Source organism: Schistosoma haematobium, chromosome 2, assembly GCF_000699445.3.
Source record: "Schistosoma haematobium chromosome 2, whole genome shotgun sequence".
In the NCBI taxonomy this organism is placed as follows: domain Eukaryota; kingdom Metazoa; phylum Platyhelminthes; class Trematoda; order Strigeidida; family Schistosomatidae; genus Schistosoma; species Schistosoma haematobium.
The window spans coordinates 25,610,491-25,631,779 of NC_067197.1; the positions used below are offsets into that span (position 1 = coordinate 25,610,491).

Sequence of the window (21,289 nt, forward strand, 5' to 3'; positions counted from 1 at the left end):
TTAATGTTTGACATTAAATTTAATTTGTCAAGGAATAATCTGCTTCACTGTTTGTATACTATACTAGCTGATTAGACACTTTATCAATATTTATTCTAATCAATACACTGGAATGTCAAGCATGAAGTAGTTCTATAATAGAAATGTTTTTGCAATTTCCTAATGAGTAAAAAGAATTTCAATTTCTGACGTTTTATTACTCAGTGTAAGCTACTCCTTCAGAGAATAAATAAGTAAACCAATGAAACTGACCCAACCTTGAATAGTATAAAGTAATAAAACAAAAATATCCAGTACAATTAATTAAAAATAGGTTTGATCAAGTCATTGTCATGTCATTCTTATCAAGGTGATTTATGTGAGACATGTTTGTTGACACACATTTGTATGAATGTGTATGTCAATGGATTAAGAATATGATGTTTGTGATGTGTAAGGATAGAGTTGAATTTTTATGTGTGATAATGGTGTGAAACATGAATGGAATCAGATGTGGTTGCTTGGATAGTTAGTCCGAGTTAAAAGGATGATAAGGCCTTCTTTTCTATTGAGGGTAATATGATTTAGCAAGATAAAGAGAGTTTCAGCTACTAGCCTTTTTTAATTGAAAAAAAAAAGCCTTTTTATACTATTTTGGTAGTTTTATTATCGAATTGATAGTTATGGAATGTGTCATGGAATTTTTATGCCGATTTAGTTTAGTTTTTTAAGTTCTACAGGATTATTAGGTGATTTTTTATATAGATTCGATACTCTTTGGATCATGTCAAGATTTAACGAGATGTGTTGGTTTTCGATAGATGGTTAGATATGTGAATGATACTTTTGTTATCATAAAAAAGACTTACCTACTATCTTTTTCTAAACTGATCAATAGACTACCATTCCACATTAAATTCACTTCAAAAAGTAAAAATAAATACGGTGGGCTGGCATTTTTAGATTGTTTAGTTAAGAAAAATTGAAATGGAACTCTAAATCTAACCATTTACAGCAAATCAACAGACTCAAATCGGTATATTGACTTCAAATCAGCATATTCATTTAGTGCAAAAATCTCTTTGGACCCAAATTTTTTCAGAAAAGCATACAAGATTATTACATCTGAAGAGGGTACACGAAATAAACAAACGCATATAATTAACATCTTATAACTTAATAACTTTCCTATGAAGACTACTAAAAGTACAATAAAACGAGACATTTTACTGCTAAACAATAATCCGAAGGAAATACTATGGATTAGTACTGTAGTTTTATCATCCCGCCACGGTACAACAGAACTCTAAAGAGCCTCATGCACAACGCAATGAAATCATACTACAAAGTCACTAACATCCTCTTACAAATGCTTTAGTTCGTATAAGGGATAATACAAATAATAGTTTAAATTCATTTGGTATTGGGAAGATTCAAGTAAAGCAATAGTAAACTTCACCCCATTGCATAAGCAAGTGGCTATCAGGACTCAGTAACTAAGTAGATAGCGCGATGGCGTTTGGAGCGAACGGTACTGGGTTCGAGTCTCAGAGTGAACATTAAGTCTGAGATGCAGGTACATCGAAATGACGAGTCTCAAATACGACGAAACGCGCATTCTGGGTTCCACTGCTAGCCACTATCCATCATTGCTTATAACTATATCAACATTTGTGAATTTGCTAAATTTCGTTTCTTATGTCATAATTACTTGTATGAAATTCATCAGAATCATAAATTTTATTAGATGTATAAAGCAGTGTTCTGCAGAATAATTTATATTAGTCGATCGATCAATAAATGGCAACTGGGTGAGCTTTTACTTTGTCTTTGATTCAATGATGAAACGTCTAAGGAAATTATGTTCATTTAAAAATGAGATGTACTTTATTTTATGGAAATTTAAGATCTACATTTTAATTTTAAAGATATAAAAATACTGTCCGTTTACAACCACATTATTTTGTACCTGCAGATATCACATAAATCAGCTCAATTACCTATGGAAAAGAGCACTATACACTAGTGTTTTGAATGTAATGCTAAAGTTTGAATTTCAGGAATAAAATGTAACTAGTGCAGTGATTTGATTGCTCACTTTTTTATTAGGGAATCACAAGGCTAGATGTTAAAGATGCTTGAAATCTGAAGTAGCAGATATATGTGATATACAAATTTGTTTATCTAGCCAAGCATATCTAGAGAACCTTGATCTGTGATAGAACAATTCGGTTAATCATCCATTATACCAATCTAGGTATTCCAAAGGGAATAGTTATCAATATGCTCAGTCCATCATATCTTAAGCCGTTAACTGAGCGATATTCTTTAGGTATCTTGAAGAATGCAGTTCAGTTGAGTGATGGTGCTTCATACTTCAACAGTTCATTAATTGTCTGTATGCTAATGAATGGAATAAAGTAAGGCGAAACCAGTGACATTATATAAGGAAATAAATCATGTAAATTTGAATTTACTTTCAAAAGCAGCTGAATTTCAGAGAAGAAATAAAAAATAATCAACACTGAGAATATATTGGACCAGAAATAGGTTATTATGTATTTAGTGAGAAATGAACTTCATCAAAATCAATTAGTTACATTGAAGTACTATAATTTGATTACTCAATGTACTGTTAACAAGATGTATTTCAGGACACCGTAATAGATTATTAGCCGGTAAATTAGGAATCGAAGGATATGCTAGTCGAACAGTAACTGAAGAACAAATATATCTGAAGTCCAGAACGAAGTTAGGTGGTGTGTATCGCAATAGTACTATGACGAATGTAGGAAAACCTGCAGCTCTTCTTACGAATACACCATAGTAATGCTTTTCATACTGGAAAGAAAATAATAAAATAATTGTTTCATAAGTACTGTTGCAAACGAAACACAGGTGGGGACAACTAAATAAGCCATGAGATAAACTTACACAGTACCTTGGTAAAATATGAGAACCATACTTTAATACCTCATCTGAGAACTTCCACCATTCGCCATTTATATTCTGTATGATTCTTTCAATTCACAATTACTTTCCAATTCTATTTGTCTTTTCTTCAAATCGACTTTTATAGCCTTCTGCTGCCAGGTTTTCCACTTCCGATCGGTGTTACATACTACTTGTGTCTGTCGACATAAGTAGTGGAGCACATTCAACCAAATGATTTCAAATATTCTAAGCTTCCAAGTGTCATACTAAAGAATTACTCTTAATTTAAACCTATAGCTCAATACAACTGATTTTATCTGCGGATATGTGCATGTAGTTATGATCATATTTTGGTCTGGTTACAGACTATATTTCCCAAGCAAAATACTCAACTAGATAACAGTACAGTCTCAATATTTATTTATATACTTCATTGTAAGAATTTCCTGTTGAATAGTTCAAACACGTACTCTCATTAAATTTTCGGTACATAAATAATGCTACAAAATATCAAAACTTTATCGATAAAACTAATCGATCACACTTGAAACTCTGCTTAATTCAGTTTGAAATAAATATTGTGGAAGAACAACAGAAAGGTGACAATGGTTTACAGAATTTTATCATTGAACGATCTTCGCACTAATATTTATTTAGTGAACAGTTGAAAATATATAATTTAACGAACATAAAATTTCTTAAGGTTTATATTTGGATCCGAAGCTACAGAGATAACTTACATCTTTAAAACTGCTTAGTTCCTCCATTGTTCCCGATTTGAAGGTCGGATTTTGACGCAAATTGATCAGTCTTTGGACGAGATAGTAAACCGTTTGTTCACATTTTCTATCAACTACATTCTATGGAATAAAAGCGATTATTATATGTGGTATAAATCATATATTTGCTTTTAGTAGTAATTTAGCGGCTGACTCAGTAAAACACGGTTCAAAAGTAATGGTTTTCAATTGACAGTAACTGATCAACGCAGAATAATTTGAACTCTCAAAACCTATTTCACACCATTTAAGACATTTGCATTTCAAAATGGGGTGAAATTACGTTTTCCAGATTGATCAAAGAGATTATTTCCATGTTGAATCAATTTCAAACTGTTAGGAAGTTTCAGAAATACTCCTCGGAAAAGTCAGTAAGAGGCCAGAAAATGCTTGGAAGCATTTCATTCAGTCAAGATTGAATAGAGTTACTTGAAGGCATCTAGAAGGGTAACAAATCACTTGTCACGGTTTTGCTTGGGTAATTACCTTCTTACTGCTATATTTAGTATGCTTCTTGAGCCTTCTCGACGATCAAAATCACGTTAAACAGTATAAATACGGATAATTTTCGGTACACACAGCCATAGAGTAAAGCTTTATTTTGTACTTTGCCCCTTTTCTTTTGTGTTCAAGTTGCCGTGTACATTTGTTCTGGGGTTAATAGAGGTGACTAGGAAATAGAATCGAGCGTTCAGTTAGCAGAATAATCATAAATTACTTAAATTGTCAATTTATGGAAATTCTAACTAAACAGTTTGACCACTTACTTATGCATATCAGCTAGTGCAACTTCTACACATAAAAAGTTGGAAAATAAACTGTGTTCATTCGGTTATTGTAAATATGTAGGACTCTGTTTCTTTCATATGATTTCTCGATTCCTCTCAATGATGAACTTGGATACGAGATAGTCCACTGTTGGGTTGCTTTCCTTTTGATATGTAACAATAGCTATTTCGGTGGTAATATGCCGTCTTTATAAAGTGTAATAACAAAATCTGGAGTGATGAACAGATAACAATCTGAAAGTAGTCACAACCAAACGTTCTGTATTTGTACTTTTCAAATTACGACACCAGTGAATAAAACCAATATAATCGTCTAAATCAGTCAGTAATTTGTTATGGACTTATCAAGTAAACAGTTAAGAAAACTAAACAAAAAATGTGTCGATGCACAAAAGTTTCTCGTATACTTACCTCAACAACCTCACTTTTAATATTTTTTTCCACGTAATTTTTGAAGCTGGAATCGTTTATAGCTTTTGAAAATCTCTGTCCACTTGTATCCCATGGCATTGGTTGGTGAGACAGTATTGAACCATAATCGAATAGCCCCTCATTATTGTAACTTTTTCCTTTTGGATACAACTGTTCTGGTCGACGTCCTTTATTGAAACTAGTCATACCAAGCTCAGTTCCATAATAAATTATCGGTATTCCTGAAGAGGTAACAGAAAGTAGGACAGAATATAATTTATGCTTATTAATAAAGTCAGTGTTTATTTCAATATGAAGTTTCTTAAACCCATTCGTTATGATTTACAGATTGAATACTCCATTTCATCAGGTTAGTTGAATCAATGGAGTTAAGACAAACTTTAAAACTCAAAGATGATTATTATGGTTTCTGTGACAACGATCCAAACCAAATATATAAAATAATTATGCATTGTTTTAGTTCATACAAAAGTGTTACAGGCACTTTTTGTGACATTCCGTGAAGAACATACATTATAGAAGAATTGAAAGATCATTAGAAGAAAGTTTGAAACATTACTTTTTTCTTGAACAACTAATCTATTATCTAAATATAAAATATTATTCTACTAATGAAAGATTACTTTTCCATTGTTTGATAAAGGTGAATAATGAAAAGATAAATGTAGATCATAAGTTAAGGAACTCTGTTCAACTCATATTGAAAAGGATGAAGTTTCAAGGCTGGTTAATAAGTTGGTTTAAAGGAAATCTCTACGGAGGTTTTACTGTCTCTCCATTTTCATAAGTTTAAGTATTCTAAAATGAGTATTGGTTTTAAACATGAGTAATTTTATGCATTTTCCTCAGTTAACTTAAGGACTCCAAAGTGGGAGTGAATTTCACAAACTGTATTCTCCGAAATTCACTTTCATCAAATAAAACAGTAGAATTGTAGACCCATTTTCAAAATGAACTAAAGCCTCTTCAAATAACATCACTGTAAAATACGGATGGAATCTTATTTTTTGAAATACATTATTTCCCAGTATGTAATATCTATCTGTTTCTTTCTTCTGATAAATATGTAGGTGAACTGCATTTTACTGTCAGGGATCGAAACAGTTATCTTTTAATAACAGACATTATATAAACTTCTATACTAGAACTCGATTCATACCAGCTAGCCTGATAGTGAGATATTCGTTCAAAAGAAAAGCATTGATGTATGACCCGAGAATATTCATTGAGAGAAACGAATTGCTGAGTAATTTGATAGGGAGTGGGAACTTTTGTAATCGGAACTTACCTGGTAATAATAATGAGGCAGCTAGAGAAAGCACGTCTTTTCTGGAGGGGAAGCTTGAAGTGGATACAGTTAACCCTAATTTCTGCTTATAAGCATCTTGGTAACTGTGATACTTGCATGTTAGGTTCTTTGTTGTAGGAAAGTTTTCTTTACAACCCCTGTTTGGTAGAAATTCACGGATAATTATCACATCTGCTACCTCTCGAAAGATCAACATTGGATCAGGTCTGCCAGTCAAATCACACCACGTATCTCCTGCGTTGACACCCAGTAATCTATGGAAGATATATTGAATGAAACAATATCGTTATAATCGATGTTGTCTAAAATTAAACGAGCTATCGACGTAGTTTACAACATAAAGACTAAAATTCCTTGTTTGAGAAATAAGTATTTTGATCTTTCAGTTCACTTCTCAAGCATATGAAGAATTATTCAAATTTCAGTCCGGTGGTTCTGCTTTTATCCAAGTTGAAACATAATTCCTTCTTTGTTATCCACATGTTTAGTCCTCCCAATATGATGATGAAATATGTATGTTGAAAACTGTTAGCATGAAAAGAAAATAGTCACAGCAATAAGGACGAAAAAACTTACACTTTTCTTCCTCTGATCTTCATCCACTTATCAATTCCTTCTCTAACTTTTTCGACAAACTTCACATTTCCTTGTGTATATATTTCTTCTCTTTGAGGACAGGACAACACCTGGTAATATGGAGAAAACAGAGTTAGGCGAATGAATATTACTAATACGAGCTTAAGAGACCTACCTTCTTTTGTGTTTCATGTTGTTCTTCTTGTTCAACAAAATATGCAGCGTTGTCTAGCAGAATACCGTCTATTCCCTCTCTCATCCAATAATGAATAACATCCTAGAGATAAAATCATTGTTATAAATGTAATAATTAACACCTACAAATATGGCATTCTGAGTGTCAATATCAGTCAAATCTAGGTCCACACTCGGTGATCCGAATACCGAATAATACTTCTGACCACGGATATCTACACTGAGTGGTTTTCCATATCTTGATATCTTCATGCAAATAAAGTGCAATAAGAAAATCAAACCAAAACAAAAATGTTACTTGATTCCTTAAACTATTCTCGAATACTTTTGGTTTGACACGGTTTTCTTTAATCCACTTATGATTGATAGATACGGAATTGAAATCGAACGTCAAAACAACTTTCAAATCCTTCTCATGAAATTGCTTTAAGACATGACGAAAATCATCCATTGTACCAACTGCTTCATCTAACTTCTCATAATCGTCTACCAATCCGATCATATTATGTGAATTGCTATAGAATCCTTTTGTGATAGGACCCAAAATCACAAATCCCGAACCAATTACACCTTTTATATAATCCACTTCAGATAAGAAACCTATTGAGAAAAGTATAAAAGGTGATGAGAACGGCAGTTTAATTTGGATTACCATTTAGATCACCGACTAAATCTCCATTGGAATCTTTGAAAGCAAATACATCTACCCAGTAGCCAACTTCAGAGTTCCAGAATGTTGATTTCGATATAGGTGTGGATTTCGGCCAACCAGCTATGTATAAAGTGGACCAAACCAATAGGCCAAGGCATAACAAAGATATGACAGTCGATAATACAATTACGATGTATTTCCATGTTGAATGAGTTTCATTCGTTAGTCCCGTACAACTCTCAACCTGAGATGTCATCTCAAATGATGTTGATATGCTACTTTTTGGTGTACTATTTCCATCTTCCGAATCTGGTTCAATCGGTATGCGTTTGCGTATTTCTTCCAACAGCCTTTCTCTTGGGGACATTATTTTATTTTTAAAATTATTCATTTTCTTGACTTAATTCTGTAGTTTATTTACAATTTGCCATATGAGCTATTGGTATAGTAAATATTAATTGTTAGTTTTAACTTCTGGCATTTCTCGTCTGATTCTGTACATATTTATACAACAATCATTGTGAAAAAAATGTTATAAATATATTGAAAAGAGTAAAACTGTGCCAAATAATTCAACTAACTACTTGTTTTACTGCACATCTCTTTCTAGTGATTGGATCGTCAAGGTATGTAAGAATTAAACTTGTAAAGTAAATTAACTTATTAGTGAAAATAAAGTAGATATTTCTAATTAGACTACATTGTTTTGAAAATGCAAAGTTATTTTCATTAAAACGATGAATATTTTTATTAACTTTAATTAAACTAGACTATCTTTGTACCAGTCAGACTATTTTAACAAACAAATTCTACCAATGTCATTATAGATTGTGTTCTTTATCGTATCATTTTGTCAACATAGTCATTTCTGATCCATGTGTATCGAACGATTATTATTGCTGATTACACTGTGGTTATTTTCTTTTGTTGTTGTTGTGAACTACGTTTTGTTTCTCATAAGATGATTACGTGATCATAACAATCTTTATCTAAAGACATTGAACAGTAAACGTAGAAGATAATGAGGAAGGAGAAAGTGTTCCGCTACTATAGATTAACAGGTAAAACTTATTTAAAAGTAAAGAATATTCAGAGCAAATATTGTTCTCAATAAATTCTACAGGTAATTCAGTTATGAATTTATAAACAATGCGTCATAATAAACATGATACTGCAAGATACACAGAGAAACTTTAGTTAAAGTATTCAGTATTATAATTTGAAATTAATGGGTCTCATATCGATCAATTCCTAAATATTTTCAGAATAAATAATTAACGAAGTTGAAGGCTAAAATAAGTTAAGTCGGAATTAATCGTATCTGAAGGTTCAAGTTAGTAGATTAGATTAACATAAAAATAATAAACATTGGGGGAGATGTATCTTGGTTATTTTGAGAACAATAATATGATGTAGATTAAGGAAAACAAATGTCCGATTAAAAATGTCATAAGAAGAGGTAAATCAAAGACTAACAGATAAAAGAGTTAATGATAATAGATGATATTGTTTAATCTACTCTATCAATTAGATTATGAATATGATAGACAGTAAGCGTACATGTTGAATCATCTCGTATTTGCATTAGAGCAATGGAAATTTTCAAAGATTTTTTTGATATTGCGATATGTGTTGAGCAGTTTCAGAGTAAAGACTATTAAGTAAGCCATAACCAACCGTTCAGATATAAGATGTGGCACAATATTTGATGTTGGAAATGATGTAAGGATACTTGTTCGATTACCGGTAAAAAGCGGACAGAAAATGCAGGATATCAACTGAAATCTGTCTAAAGTGCCCTCACCAAAAATAAGCTCATAAAACACGGGTTCTCTAGTGAGTAGATGTGTTTAGGACGTATGATGTAATTTAGCTGAACTGAAAAAATTGATGACTAAGTAGTGAAGCAGACCTGTCGCATGACCTAACTAACATGTCAAGTTTAACGAGGTAAATTTACTAAACTAAAATTGGAATTTATAACCGGTACTAAAATATGTACATAAAATCAGTGATAAAAACAAAACTTGTTTCTTCGGATACAAATACAAATGCTCAAATTAGTCCAAGAACCAAGAACTGACTGACCTGGCTTGGTAGATTCAATTAAAACTAGTAATTGGTTTGTTCCAATGAAATGGGATATATTTAACATATCTAGATGAGAAGCCTGAACCGTCCTAACTTATTCAATCATCCGACTCGTTCACTCACATTCTAATTTGGTCATTAATTAAATTTGGTAGGGAGATTGAGTCAATGAGTGCCTTAGTACTTTCTTTTTTTCAAGGCATGTATTATGAAAAGATGGTGCTTTAAGACGAAATGTCGATGTAAAATGATTTCATACAACCTAAAATTAAAATTAATAATATAATTATTAAGAAATATTTAACATGCTCTAGTTAGTGAGGTTTAGGTGAACGTTCAAAACAACCAAATCACAATAACATGAAGAAAAAGACATAAAGTATATAAATAAATACAGTTAAGATGGATATGTACTTATGTATTTGAAAGTAGTATTGCGGTGTAGAATATGTGTTATAGTTACCAGTATTCATAATCAAGATGAAAGAGTTTATGCAAGAGTAATGTAATTAATAAGTGATTGAATAAACACTTGACATGATAAAACAGTAAATAAATGAACACCAATAAGATTATATAAGTATCATAGGACGTAAACAGGGGAAGAGAGATTAAAAAAATAATAAAGATTATCTGATAAAAATCCGGTTACTATGACAAAGAATGGTTAATCACATATGCCATTTGTACATATAAGTCAGGTCGGAAACGTTTGATAGTGAATGCCTCTGCAAAACGAATTTGGTGCTTTTGGTCTGTCAATTATTTTGAACGCATTACTGGATTCACACCACGTTCACTAACCAAAAGGGTATCCATTAAAAAGAACGCGAGCAAAAAGGTGTGTGATAAAGAGTGTGGTTAAAATGTAAGTGACCATCAAAAGGACGACTACCAAAAGGGTACGTATTAATAAGAGTAAGCATTGTAAGAGGAGATAACATTTGCAAAAGTAGTATATCTGTTCAACTTACTTCCTGTCCCTCTGGCTGTACGATTAATAGAAAAAGTAGTTGCCTAAACGTCTAATACAAATTCTGTGATTTTTCGAAATTGATAACAATTTGTTGTTCTTGTCACCTAGCGCACATCATATCGTATGTCATTTTCGAATAGATAAAGGATAACTTATTTAGAGGGATGTTTCAGGCGCTTGAGAAACGTTTGGTGAATTTCATCATGGATAAGTTTTTATTCTATTTAGAGCTTAGATTCTTAATATACCGCGTATAACTTGAGCGCTCTAACAGTAGAACCCTCCAAGTCTCAAATGAGAAGATAGAAGACAAGTGAATGGAATGTTATTCCATTGTCACATATGGTACAAAACCATCAGGTATTTATAGTTTTCTAGTAAAAACAAAATCATCATTATAGTCATCCAATCCCCACACGGAGTTTTAGCATTTATTCAGTAGGAAAGCTACATGTAGAGATTCTGTAATATTCTTCCAAAAGATGATCGGATGGAATGTCTTCGGCCCTTTCTGAGCTTCTTAGAGCTTGCTCAAGTTCACCCATCGGTCGTCCTTACAGTTATTATATATATATATATATATATATATATATATATATATATATATATATATATATATATATATATATATATATATATATAATAAAAAGGTTATATTCGGCATTCTTTATTACATGTATTACCGAAAACATTGTCCTTTTTTCTTTTCGGAGAAACTAAATAAACTAGAAATGTTAATTGAATAAATCCAAATTTATTCATGTTCTATCAAATTTTTAGATTTATCAATTTCAAACACTTCATAGCTTTTTCTTTTTGGTGAAATGTATGAACACGTTAATGAACTAGTAATGAATCCAATTATTCTTTATTACTATAGTTTAATGTTCATTGTTGCGCAGGGCTTGCCAATCAGTATTATAGTTTTTAAAGTAATTATTATAACGCTCGATTTTCCCCGTCTACAAGAATGGGACGCTAATTTGTCTTAGACGAATATCTACACTAGATACCCTTCCAGTGTCCATGCTACTGGACTTCAAAACAACTTATATCAAGAACACATGACTAGCCTGACTAGAACGTAAGCATATTTCCACATCAATAACCGACAACACTCACAATAATAATAATAATAATAATAAGGGTAAGAGTATATATAACTCATCCAGTACCTGTCAAACTATCTACTAGTCAGACTAAGCAAACAACCAATCATTATTCTCCTCTCCCATACATCAGACATAAAAATCACAAATGATTATGGTATTGTTTATATTGTTTTGAATAAGTGATCATTATACAAGAAAACTATTCTTATTGTTGGAGCTTTCAATCAAATAGTAGCTGAAAGTGGGGATACGTGCTTTTTTTGTTGCTGTTAACCGAATTTATAACAAAATTATTCTAAATTTGTTTCATTCATGATTCATTCAAATCTAGTTTTAATTTAATCATTACTCATTGATGATAATATTATAATTATGTCATGTATTATCAAGTTCTTTTAAATGGTTAATTATATTAATGTGCATGTAATAGATATGGTGACGCTGAAAAATAATGAATTCATAAAATTCTTGAAATGATATCTTCACTAATGTTGTTCAGTTTTCTTTATGATTGATCTTTGGTGGCCTGCATGAACATCTAGGCTACATGTTCCTGTCATCTAGATATCTCAACAATTTATCTAACCTTGTTTCTTTCAATACATCATTACGTCCATTATTCGCATAACCTATTCAAATGCGTTTCTCAAAAGTGTACATTCATTCGTTGTACAAGTTACGAAATGCGCAGCGCAATTAGAGATATTGTGGTTGATGGCAATATGTATCGAAATCAATGTACATTATTTCGATGTTGATTGACTGGACTGCTAACTTCTAACTGTCGTTCACTCAATATTTATCATCAGGATTGACCATGAAATAAGAAACGGAAACTTGTTGAAATACTTTGTAGTGAGAATTCTATATTGTATCAAAAATATAATATTGAATAAAGCTAATGATTATAATGGATCGATTGAAGGTGGACAATAACACCGTCAGACACCGGCCAACTCAGTGACCTAGAAGTTAAGCGTTCGCGCGTCAGACTGAAGGTCCTGGGTTCGGGTCCCGCGTATTGGATCGCGAGTGCGCACTGCTGAGAAGTCCTAGACTAGAATGAGATGACCATCCAGTGCTTACAGGTTTTCAACAGTGGTCTAGTTTAGATCGACTCATGAATTTAACTGTAAAATCATATATAGTTAGTTATTTTCACACAGACAATAGATTGGAAAAAAACTGAAATTTTTATATAACAAAGACAGTAAAGAAAGTTTACATCTTTAAATAAGGTGATCTGTTAGAAATTTATAGAAATATTTTGTTTTAATTACATTAGAGTGCTCTAAATACTCTTATCTTTAACACTTTAATGAATGCCTTATATGGATTATGAAAGTATGACCTAATAAGACTTTATAGTTCATAATTTACAACTACGTGTTTTCTTATCTATCACAAAGATTAGATTACCTAAGGAATTTTTGTTTAACATTAGAATTTTATCTACCTTATGAATAATCATATTCTAGTCAGGGAAACGTCTTCATAGCATGGCCTAGATATACATTATTCATTGTATGTTAAAATCTTCAATTAAACAGAAAAAAATGTATGGTTTCCTTTGAATTTAATTCCGAATTCAGGCTTTATGATCTCCATTTTAAAGCTGTTCAACTGAGCTACATCCTTAACAGTCAGTGGTATAAAATCAACATTTGTACTGATTGACAAAAGGATTTTAATAATATCATCCTATAGTATACTAGACCGAATGAAATGAATTCCAAGGCATTTTATCAAGCTAACCAATGGTAAAATACCATAAATTTCATGGATACTATACTTCTTACGCCAAAACACAATTTGGTAACTGATCATTTACATGTAATTTTAGAGATAAGGAATTCTGATTCAACCTGTATAATACAGGTGTACAGTTTTCTTACATTTAGTTAAAATAAGTAAAATATAAGTGACAAAATATGTAAAGATATCAGATTCCCTTAACCTTAAATTGTCATAAATAAACCGAGAGTTTTAACTACATGAAACTTATTTAACTTTTAACCCGTTCTCTGACATTGTAGTTAGAATACCATATGATGTTAATTGTACCATCCTGACAGGTATCGAATAACATAGGACCTAGATTCATGAAATTCTACAAACTATCTTCATTATCTAACATCAAAACACTAGTTACATATATAGTCTTTGAATTGTAAACTCATCACTGGTTTGTTATATCAATTTGACAAGAAAAAAAGTCATGTTTCTAGCTATCGGATCTCAATAATAGATTATTACTTTAGATAACATTTGTTGTTGACTATTAGTCGATTGTTAATAACATCACTTTCTTTTGATGAAAGAAAAAATATTTTAAAAAATGTATTGCTACTGATTAGTTTTAGGCTTTTGTGCAATAGAATAAAACGTTGCTTACACAAAATGTACTCATATTATATATAGTAAATACATCAATAATCTTCAAAATGAATGATATATTATACATTCCCCCTAGTTCAATCAAGTATGAACGAAGTATATTGGGAAAGTGAAGCTTCAGTTAATTCAACCATATACTAACATAATGTTATCTTATTTTTAATTCATAAGGAACATTGGTGCTAATCTCTCAGAAATGGCATAAATAAACAAATGATATTGAGAATTATATTTTACTTCGAAGTATTTAGTCAAATAAATCAAAGAGGTAATCCCCACCACGTTCAAACACATAAAATTTTCTTATGATTGTCATACACTTTTAAAGTTTTTGTTAATGGAAGATTTCAACTTCAGGTTTAAATATAACACTCTAATATTTTCGTACCTACTACGCCTAATATCATGAGTTCTACACTAATAAATTTGAGAATTGCTCTTTTTTTGTTGCCATCGCAGAATGACTAGATGTTCATGAACACCTTCGAAACAATTATTGTCGTATGTAATTAGTTTCGATCTGTTTTTATTTCAATAACTTATCTTATTCTTTCAGTTTACTGATTGAGCATGGTCTCTTTTGAGAAGTTAACTAATACAAACTAACCATTTTGATATACAAGAGTGTATAAAAGTAGCTAATCATACCCAAATTATTTTACTAATAAGTAATCAATACTATTGAACAAAATCAAATTTCAAATAGAAGATGACATTTTTGGATTTCACGTATATTTCATACAGATTATTGCATAATAAAGGCTCTAATAATTATTCACTTGATATTGTTTGGCTTGTATCCTCCCATTGAGGTTTAAGACTGCATTTGATCAGTCTGTTATTGGCATATGTGCATACTGTGCGTATGCCTCGATATTGCCTTGATTCACAAGCTTTTTGTAAGCAGTAATAGATAGTGGCTAGCAGTGGAATCCAGGACGCGCGTTTCGTCGTATTTGGGACTTGTTAGCTGGATGTACCTGCATCTCAGAGTTGATGTCCACTCTGGGACTCGAACCCAGTACCATTCGCTTCAAACGTCATCGCGTTATCCACTCAGCTTCTGAGTCCTGATAGCTACTTGCTTGTGCAATGGGGTGAATTTAAATTCACTTGATATTATTTGGCTTGTATCTTCCCATTGAGGTTTAAGATTGCAATTGATCAGTCTGTTATTGGCATATATCTTAAATATTTAGAAGCTTGTTAGCTAAGTATAATGTTTATTGTTGTTTCTTTAAAAAAAGAACACCATTGAATGTTAGCTACCATTATTTAAGAGACACTTATAAACTGATTATCATAAATTTTATGTAGAATGTGCTAAGGACTAAAAGATAAAGCAGATTTTTATTGCTGTTCTTATTTTAGTGTCCATGGAACTACTATTACGTTCATTTCAATGTTAACTACAATAATGGCTAATATTCCTAGTAATTCCACTGTCACTAATTCTGGCATTATAGTTACTGAACATTTTTTTTCGAATATAACATCATTTTGCCAGTCTTTTTTTATGTCGTCTACACAATAATTTTGCTTTTTATCGCTAGAGATAAATATTGTCGTTGTTAATAATTATGATAACACAATAGTAATCAGTAGTAAGAAGTAGAAACATTAATTTGATCTACGACCTAAGTATTTACTAGTTGACATACATATTCACATTTTTATCCCTTTCACCGATAAGAGAAACATTGTGAATCAGTTAATGAATACTGAACCTTATAGTTAAAGTAATATTCATCTGATTTACTGTTACGTATATGTTCTTAAGAAAGACAATGGAAGAAATGAAGAAAGAAAATATTCTACAAAATGTACATTTGTACAAAATTTAGTAAATACAAGTACTTTAAAATATGATACTTTCTTAATCTAAGATAACACGCAATTATAATTTATGGGGAGGAAATATCATTAACAGTAACTTACGTCTCCTATTCTATTACTTTTACAATGTATTTATATGTATTAACTTATATATTTGTGTGTACATGTACATGAATATTAGAAGAAAAAGATGTAAGACGATAAGAATCGTAAATAATTACTGAGCTATAAAAGTTAAGCAATACTTCCTTCCAGTAATGTTAAGAAAAGAGAATTCAATGGAATTAAGCCTTATCATTGAAATGTAATATTTATATAGAACTTTAACTGATGAATAAGAAACTATAAGAAACTATTTTCATTGAATTTATGAAAGTAAAGGAATATATGTATATGTATACATATATCTGCATAAATCGTCTGACTATACATGGTAAAAATAATCATACAATATTCATTCTAATATGGAATTCAATAGATAATGAGAAAACAAAGAATAAGATTTGTTTCAGTCTAGACTTACTACATATAAATCTTAAACAATAATTAGTTTTAACACAATAATCAAGTAATTACTAACGATTGAATTGTGGATACTGGCTCTTTCTTTAATTTAATTCTTCATAATCTAATCAAATGAATAGGTATGATAGGATAATTTAGGTGAACATATTTAGTACAGAACAATAAAGATCATTCACAGAAATTATGAAGTACAAAATGTTTCTACTGGAACACAATTTACTAATGAGTCAAACGACAGAACACAGTAAGACAATCTTTAAATATAAGGTTGAAAAACTTGAATTTCAGTCTAATAGGTTAAATTATATTCTAATTGACCATATATATGGTTTTTTCAACTGTATTCATATAACATGAATAATTATGGGAATCATCAAGTAATTACTTGGTTATTAAGTAATACACAAGTGATTAGAAAGCATTTTGGTTATTTTAGGCTCGTATGCATAAAACATTCTTTCATTAGGTTACAAGTTAATCATGAAAGATAGAGCTCTTGAATAAAAATTAATTGGGAAGCCAGTTGAAGAGATCAACCCAATTAAAGTTAGGTATTTTCAACCTGAAATCAATAGTAACTTTCAGCCAATTATGATTTAAACATTTTAGGCTTTCTTTCTAGAAGATATTTTGTTGAAAGGGTATTGTTGAATTTGTCTATAATATCAATATTATTAAAAATCACAAGCGAATGAACCAACTTAACGTTCACCATTTTTAACACATAACATTGTCAAATTCATTAATACATGGCTTATTTTGGCCTTTAAAATATCACAGTAATTATGGACTTATAACTATAGAGCCTGATGTTGAAGTTATTGAAAACAATTGTTCGCTCAAATATTCTTCATTTTTGAACATTCTATGGGGATTTTTAAACAGATGATAAACAGTCAAAGGAATGGTATGGTAAGGAAGGTCAGTCAAAAATCTCTATACCACTGGTGGATCAAAAAGCCAACCACACAATCATGAACGATATTTTAAATATACATTATGTATATCTATATTACTTTAGAAGTTTTTTGAACCTTGTGATCATTTTTCATTATTGTTTTCAGAACTGAAATTTCCAAACACTATCTACAGGTTAAAACCTCTAACCAGTATAGATATTCTGTGTTGGGGAAAAATAGCTGTATGTTTTTGAGACCAGCAAGTTTACATAGGATTTAGATAATTATCTATCTATTTGCCACTTTAAGTTTAGTTGAATAAAAATATTAGTAAGCAAATGTTCAATGAAATACAAAATTTCTTTCTTCATCATAAAGTTTTGATGAAAGTATTATTATTATTAGCTTTATTCAATATTATATTTTTGATACAATGTAGAATTCTCACTACAAAGTATTTCAACAAGTTTCCGTTTCTTATTTCATGGTCAATCCTGATGATAAATATTGAGTGAACGACAGTTAGAAGTTAGCAGTCCAGTCAATCAACATCGAAATAATGTACATTGATTTCGATACATATTGCCATCAACCACAATATCTCTAATTGCGCTGCGCATTTCGTAACTTGTACAACGAATGAATGTACACTTTTGAGAAACGCATTTGAATAGGTTATGCGAATAATGGACGTAATGATGTATTGAAAGAAACAAGGTTAGATAAATTGTTGAGATATCTAGATGACAGGAACATGTAGCCTAGATGTTCAAGCAGGCAGCTATTGATCATGCGCAACCCTTCATTCATTGTCTGAGATGGATAACTGTCCCCAGACGACACAGATTAAACTTTCCTGGTCACAGCTTCTCATTAGAACTCCTGGAAATCGTTTAATTATTATATTTCACCACGCTTAGCATTTATTGACACACTGTATTTAAACTTATTATTAATTATAAGTCAATTTACTAAAAACAAATTTTCTTTTCCACAAAATATTCATTTTTAATGAAAAAGAATAATGCTGATTTCCATTCATTTGAAATGTTTCTCATTTCATTTTTTTTACAGATCATTGTGTGTACAGATAAATCACGTTCGCGCGCGAGACCGATAGATCCTGAGTTCGAACCTCGCGAGGCGGGATCGTGGATGCGCACGGCTGAGGAGTCCCATACTAGGACGAAACGGCCATCCATTACTTACAGGTTTTCCATGATGGTCTAGCTTTAATTGACTCATAAATTCAACTATATCAAATTTATCAATATCAGTTCATTAGATTGAACTTATCGACATCTTATATGTAAAATAAAGATTGGTAATGAACAAAATGGTGTAAAGCTTTCATAAGTTACATTTTAATTAATGAATCATGTCATAAACCTAAATCAATTTCAAAACCTTTTTCAAGAAAGCACTTCCACCAAAGGCATAGTGTTACATCTGTGATACACCACAGTAATTTTGTTGGTTTCTATATCTTCTTATAAATAAATGATAATGTTTATATTTCCGGAAAATGAATACTTTCTGTTGTTTGGAAAACTTGAATCTATTTTAAAATAACTTTCACTAACAAAATATTAACGATTTTAGTTGATATTCCTGACATAAATTATTGTTTAAACAATCCGTAGAGATAACTTCACTTGTAGCTCATCTAAAGTTACTGGCAATTCCAAACCTGGGTAAAGGGGGAGGGTTGGATGTGGGATTAGAACTCCCATCCTGTAGAAGAAAATCTTCCCGAAAAAACGCTAGACAGAATAAACTATTCAATATATATGGTGTTGAACGTTTATTTTGAAAAAGCATTTATATTACTATCAGTATAGGGTTGTGAAGATTATTACGTTTTTGATTGAGATCATGAACTGATTGATGTTAGACCATCATTGAAAACTTGGGAGTACTGCACGACCATTTCGTCCTATTATGGGATTACTCGGCAGTGCTCATCCACGATCCCGCTTGCGGGATTCGAACCCAGAGCCTTCATCTTCGCGCGCGAACATTGGTTGTCTAACATCAATCGGTTCATGATCCAAATCAAAACATTCCTATTACCATTTTGATTTATGTTGCCTATTTCGCATAAATTAACATTTATTTTTTTTCTTATACTATATCATTATTATTTAGTTGATTATTTCAATTCCAATGCATAATACACTCAAATTATGAATATTTAATTTAATCATTACACATTCTTGATAAATATATTATCATAACCGTTTCGGGTTCATCAGTGCACTTTAAAATTAACTCATGTTCTTTTCTGTAAAGATTTATTGTTAGTTGATGAGAAATTAAAGTAAATACGAAAGGCAGAACATCATTCTGATAATAATAATTATTATTATATATAAACCCCAGATTATAAGAAGGATGTATTTAATGTAAATTTATGAGTAGCCAACACAAATGATAATATCCATATAGTTGATACAATTGAATTACTTTTAGTGGGTAAATAATACGAATAAGAATTACTCATCAATGTAAAGTATGTGGAAGATAGTAGAAATAAATAAATAATAATAACGATAATAATAATTATAATAATTATTATTATAAAAAGGGAGTACACCTATGTATTTATGTTAATTGACACGCTTATGTTAGGAAAATACCCAAAAATTAACTATTTATGATATACTGAATAAGTCGATTCATAATTACCTTTATTATCCAAGTAAGAGGTTTGAAATATACCCCTATATATATTTATGTGTAGCCAGTGTTTCAGTAGTTTATTGAACTGAACTTATAGAAAGATGTTTATTTTATGTATCAATTTATTATAAATAATAATATATTTAGCGAAATGTTTATTATTATGTTTGACCTTAATTTATTATTTGATGCAATCTTTACAATTTTATTATCCCTTCCTTTATTACAAGTTTATAGATATACAAATTATCATGGAAAAAATAACACACCAGTTTTCCTAAGGACAAGTTTATTGAATGATATTTATCAAATTCGTTAAGGTGCTAATAGTGGAATTTAAAACGTATATTTTGTTTCGTTTGGGATTTGTCAGCTGATTGTATTTGGATTTCAGCTTAGATGCTGAAACTGATCCTTAACATCCACAATTGCTTTGAACATCAATACTAGAATACAGGTACATTCAAAATGATAATTCTTAAACAAAACAAAACACTTCATCCAAACTTATTAAAATTTTCAACCATGTAACATTATTGAAATAATCCTTTCATGATGTAGATAGGCCTAAGAGATTTCTCATTACTCATTCTCATTATCAATAATGTAGAAATACAAACACTTAATCATTGAATGATAATTTTCCAAGTTTTTATTCTATCGAAAAACAATAATCATTTGTTCATGAGTAAAATTAATATAATTTACAAAAAATAATTGTAAATGGACTGTTTCGATATAACTTAGCAACAAAATAAAATCAGCTGATTTCATGGTTTTTTGGAGACTTACATAATTTTTTGATGTGCAAAAATTTTAATCAGTTTAATAAAAAATACATCTAAGATTAGTGTTATCTATTTTCCTTTTAACATCTTAAATACAATAGTTATTATTTGATTAAATTTGTGGTTATATTATGAAAATCAAGCTGACTATTTCTGAGATTGAAAACGAGACTGTAGTTAACCGTTTATCTCATTATTTAAAGTTCTCTTTGAGAATCCTTTATAAGTATTTTGCAATATTTCTACTGACAAAATCTAAATTCTTATTATCAGAATATCAATCAAATCTGTGCTCAAACTTTTGCCTGGCAATATAGTTTTCTAGATGTTTGAATTTAT

The 21,289-nt window shown here is 30.6% G+C and overlaps 1 protein-coding gene across 1 annotated transcript; it reads right to left on the reverse strand.

Moving 5' to 3' along the window:
• Positions 1–2,571: 2,571 nt before the first annotated feature.
• Positions 2,572–8,181, reverse strand: MS3_00006562 (uncharacterized protein; the record flags this gene model as incomplete). The annotated part of the gene is made up of 9 exons (XM_012944356.3): positions 7,645–8,181; positions 7,291–7,592; positions 7,119–7,238; positions 6,973–7,074; positions 6,798–6,907; positions 6,201–6,475; positions 4,892–5,133; positions 3,654–3,773; positions 2,572–2,820 (listed from the first exon to the last, which is right to left on the reverse strand). Exons 1-9 carry the CDS (start codon positions 8,033–8,035, stop codon positions 2,572–2,574), a joined length of 1,911 nt encoding a protein of 636 aa, XP_012799810.1. The 5' UTR covers positions 8,036–8,181.
• Between the last annotated feature and the right edge of the window lie 13,108 nt (positions 8,182–21,289).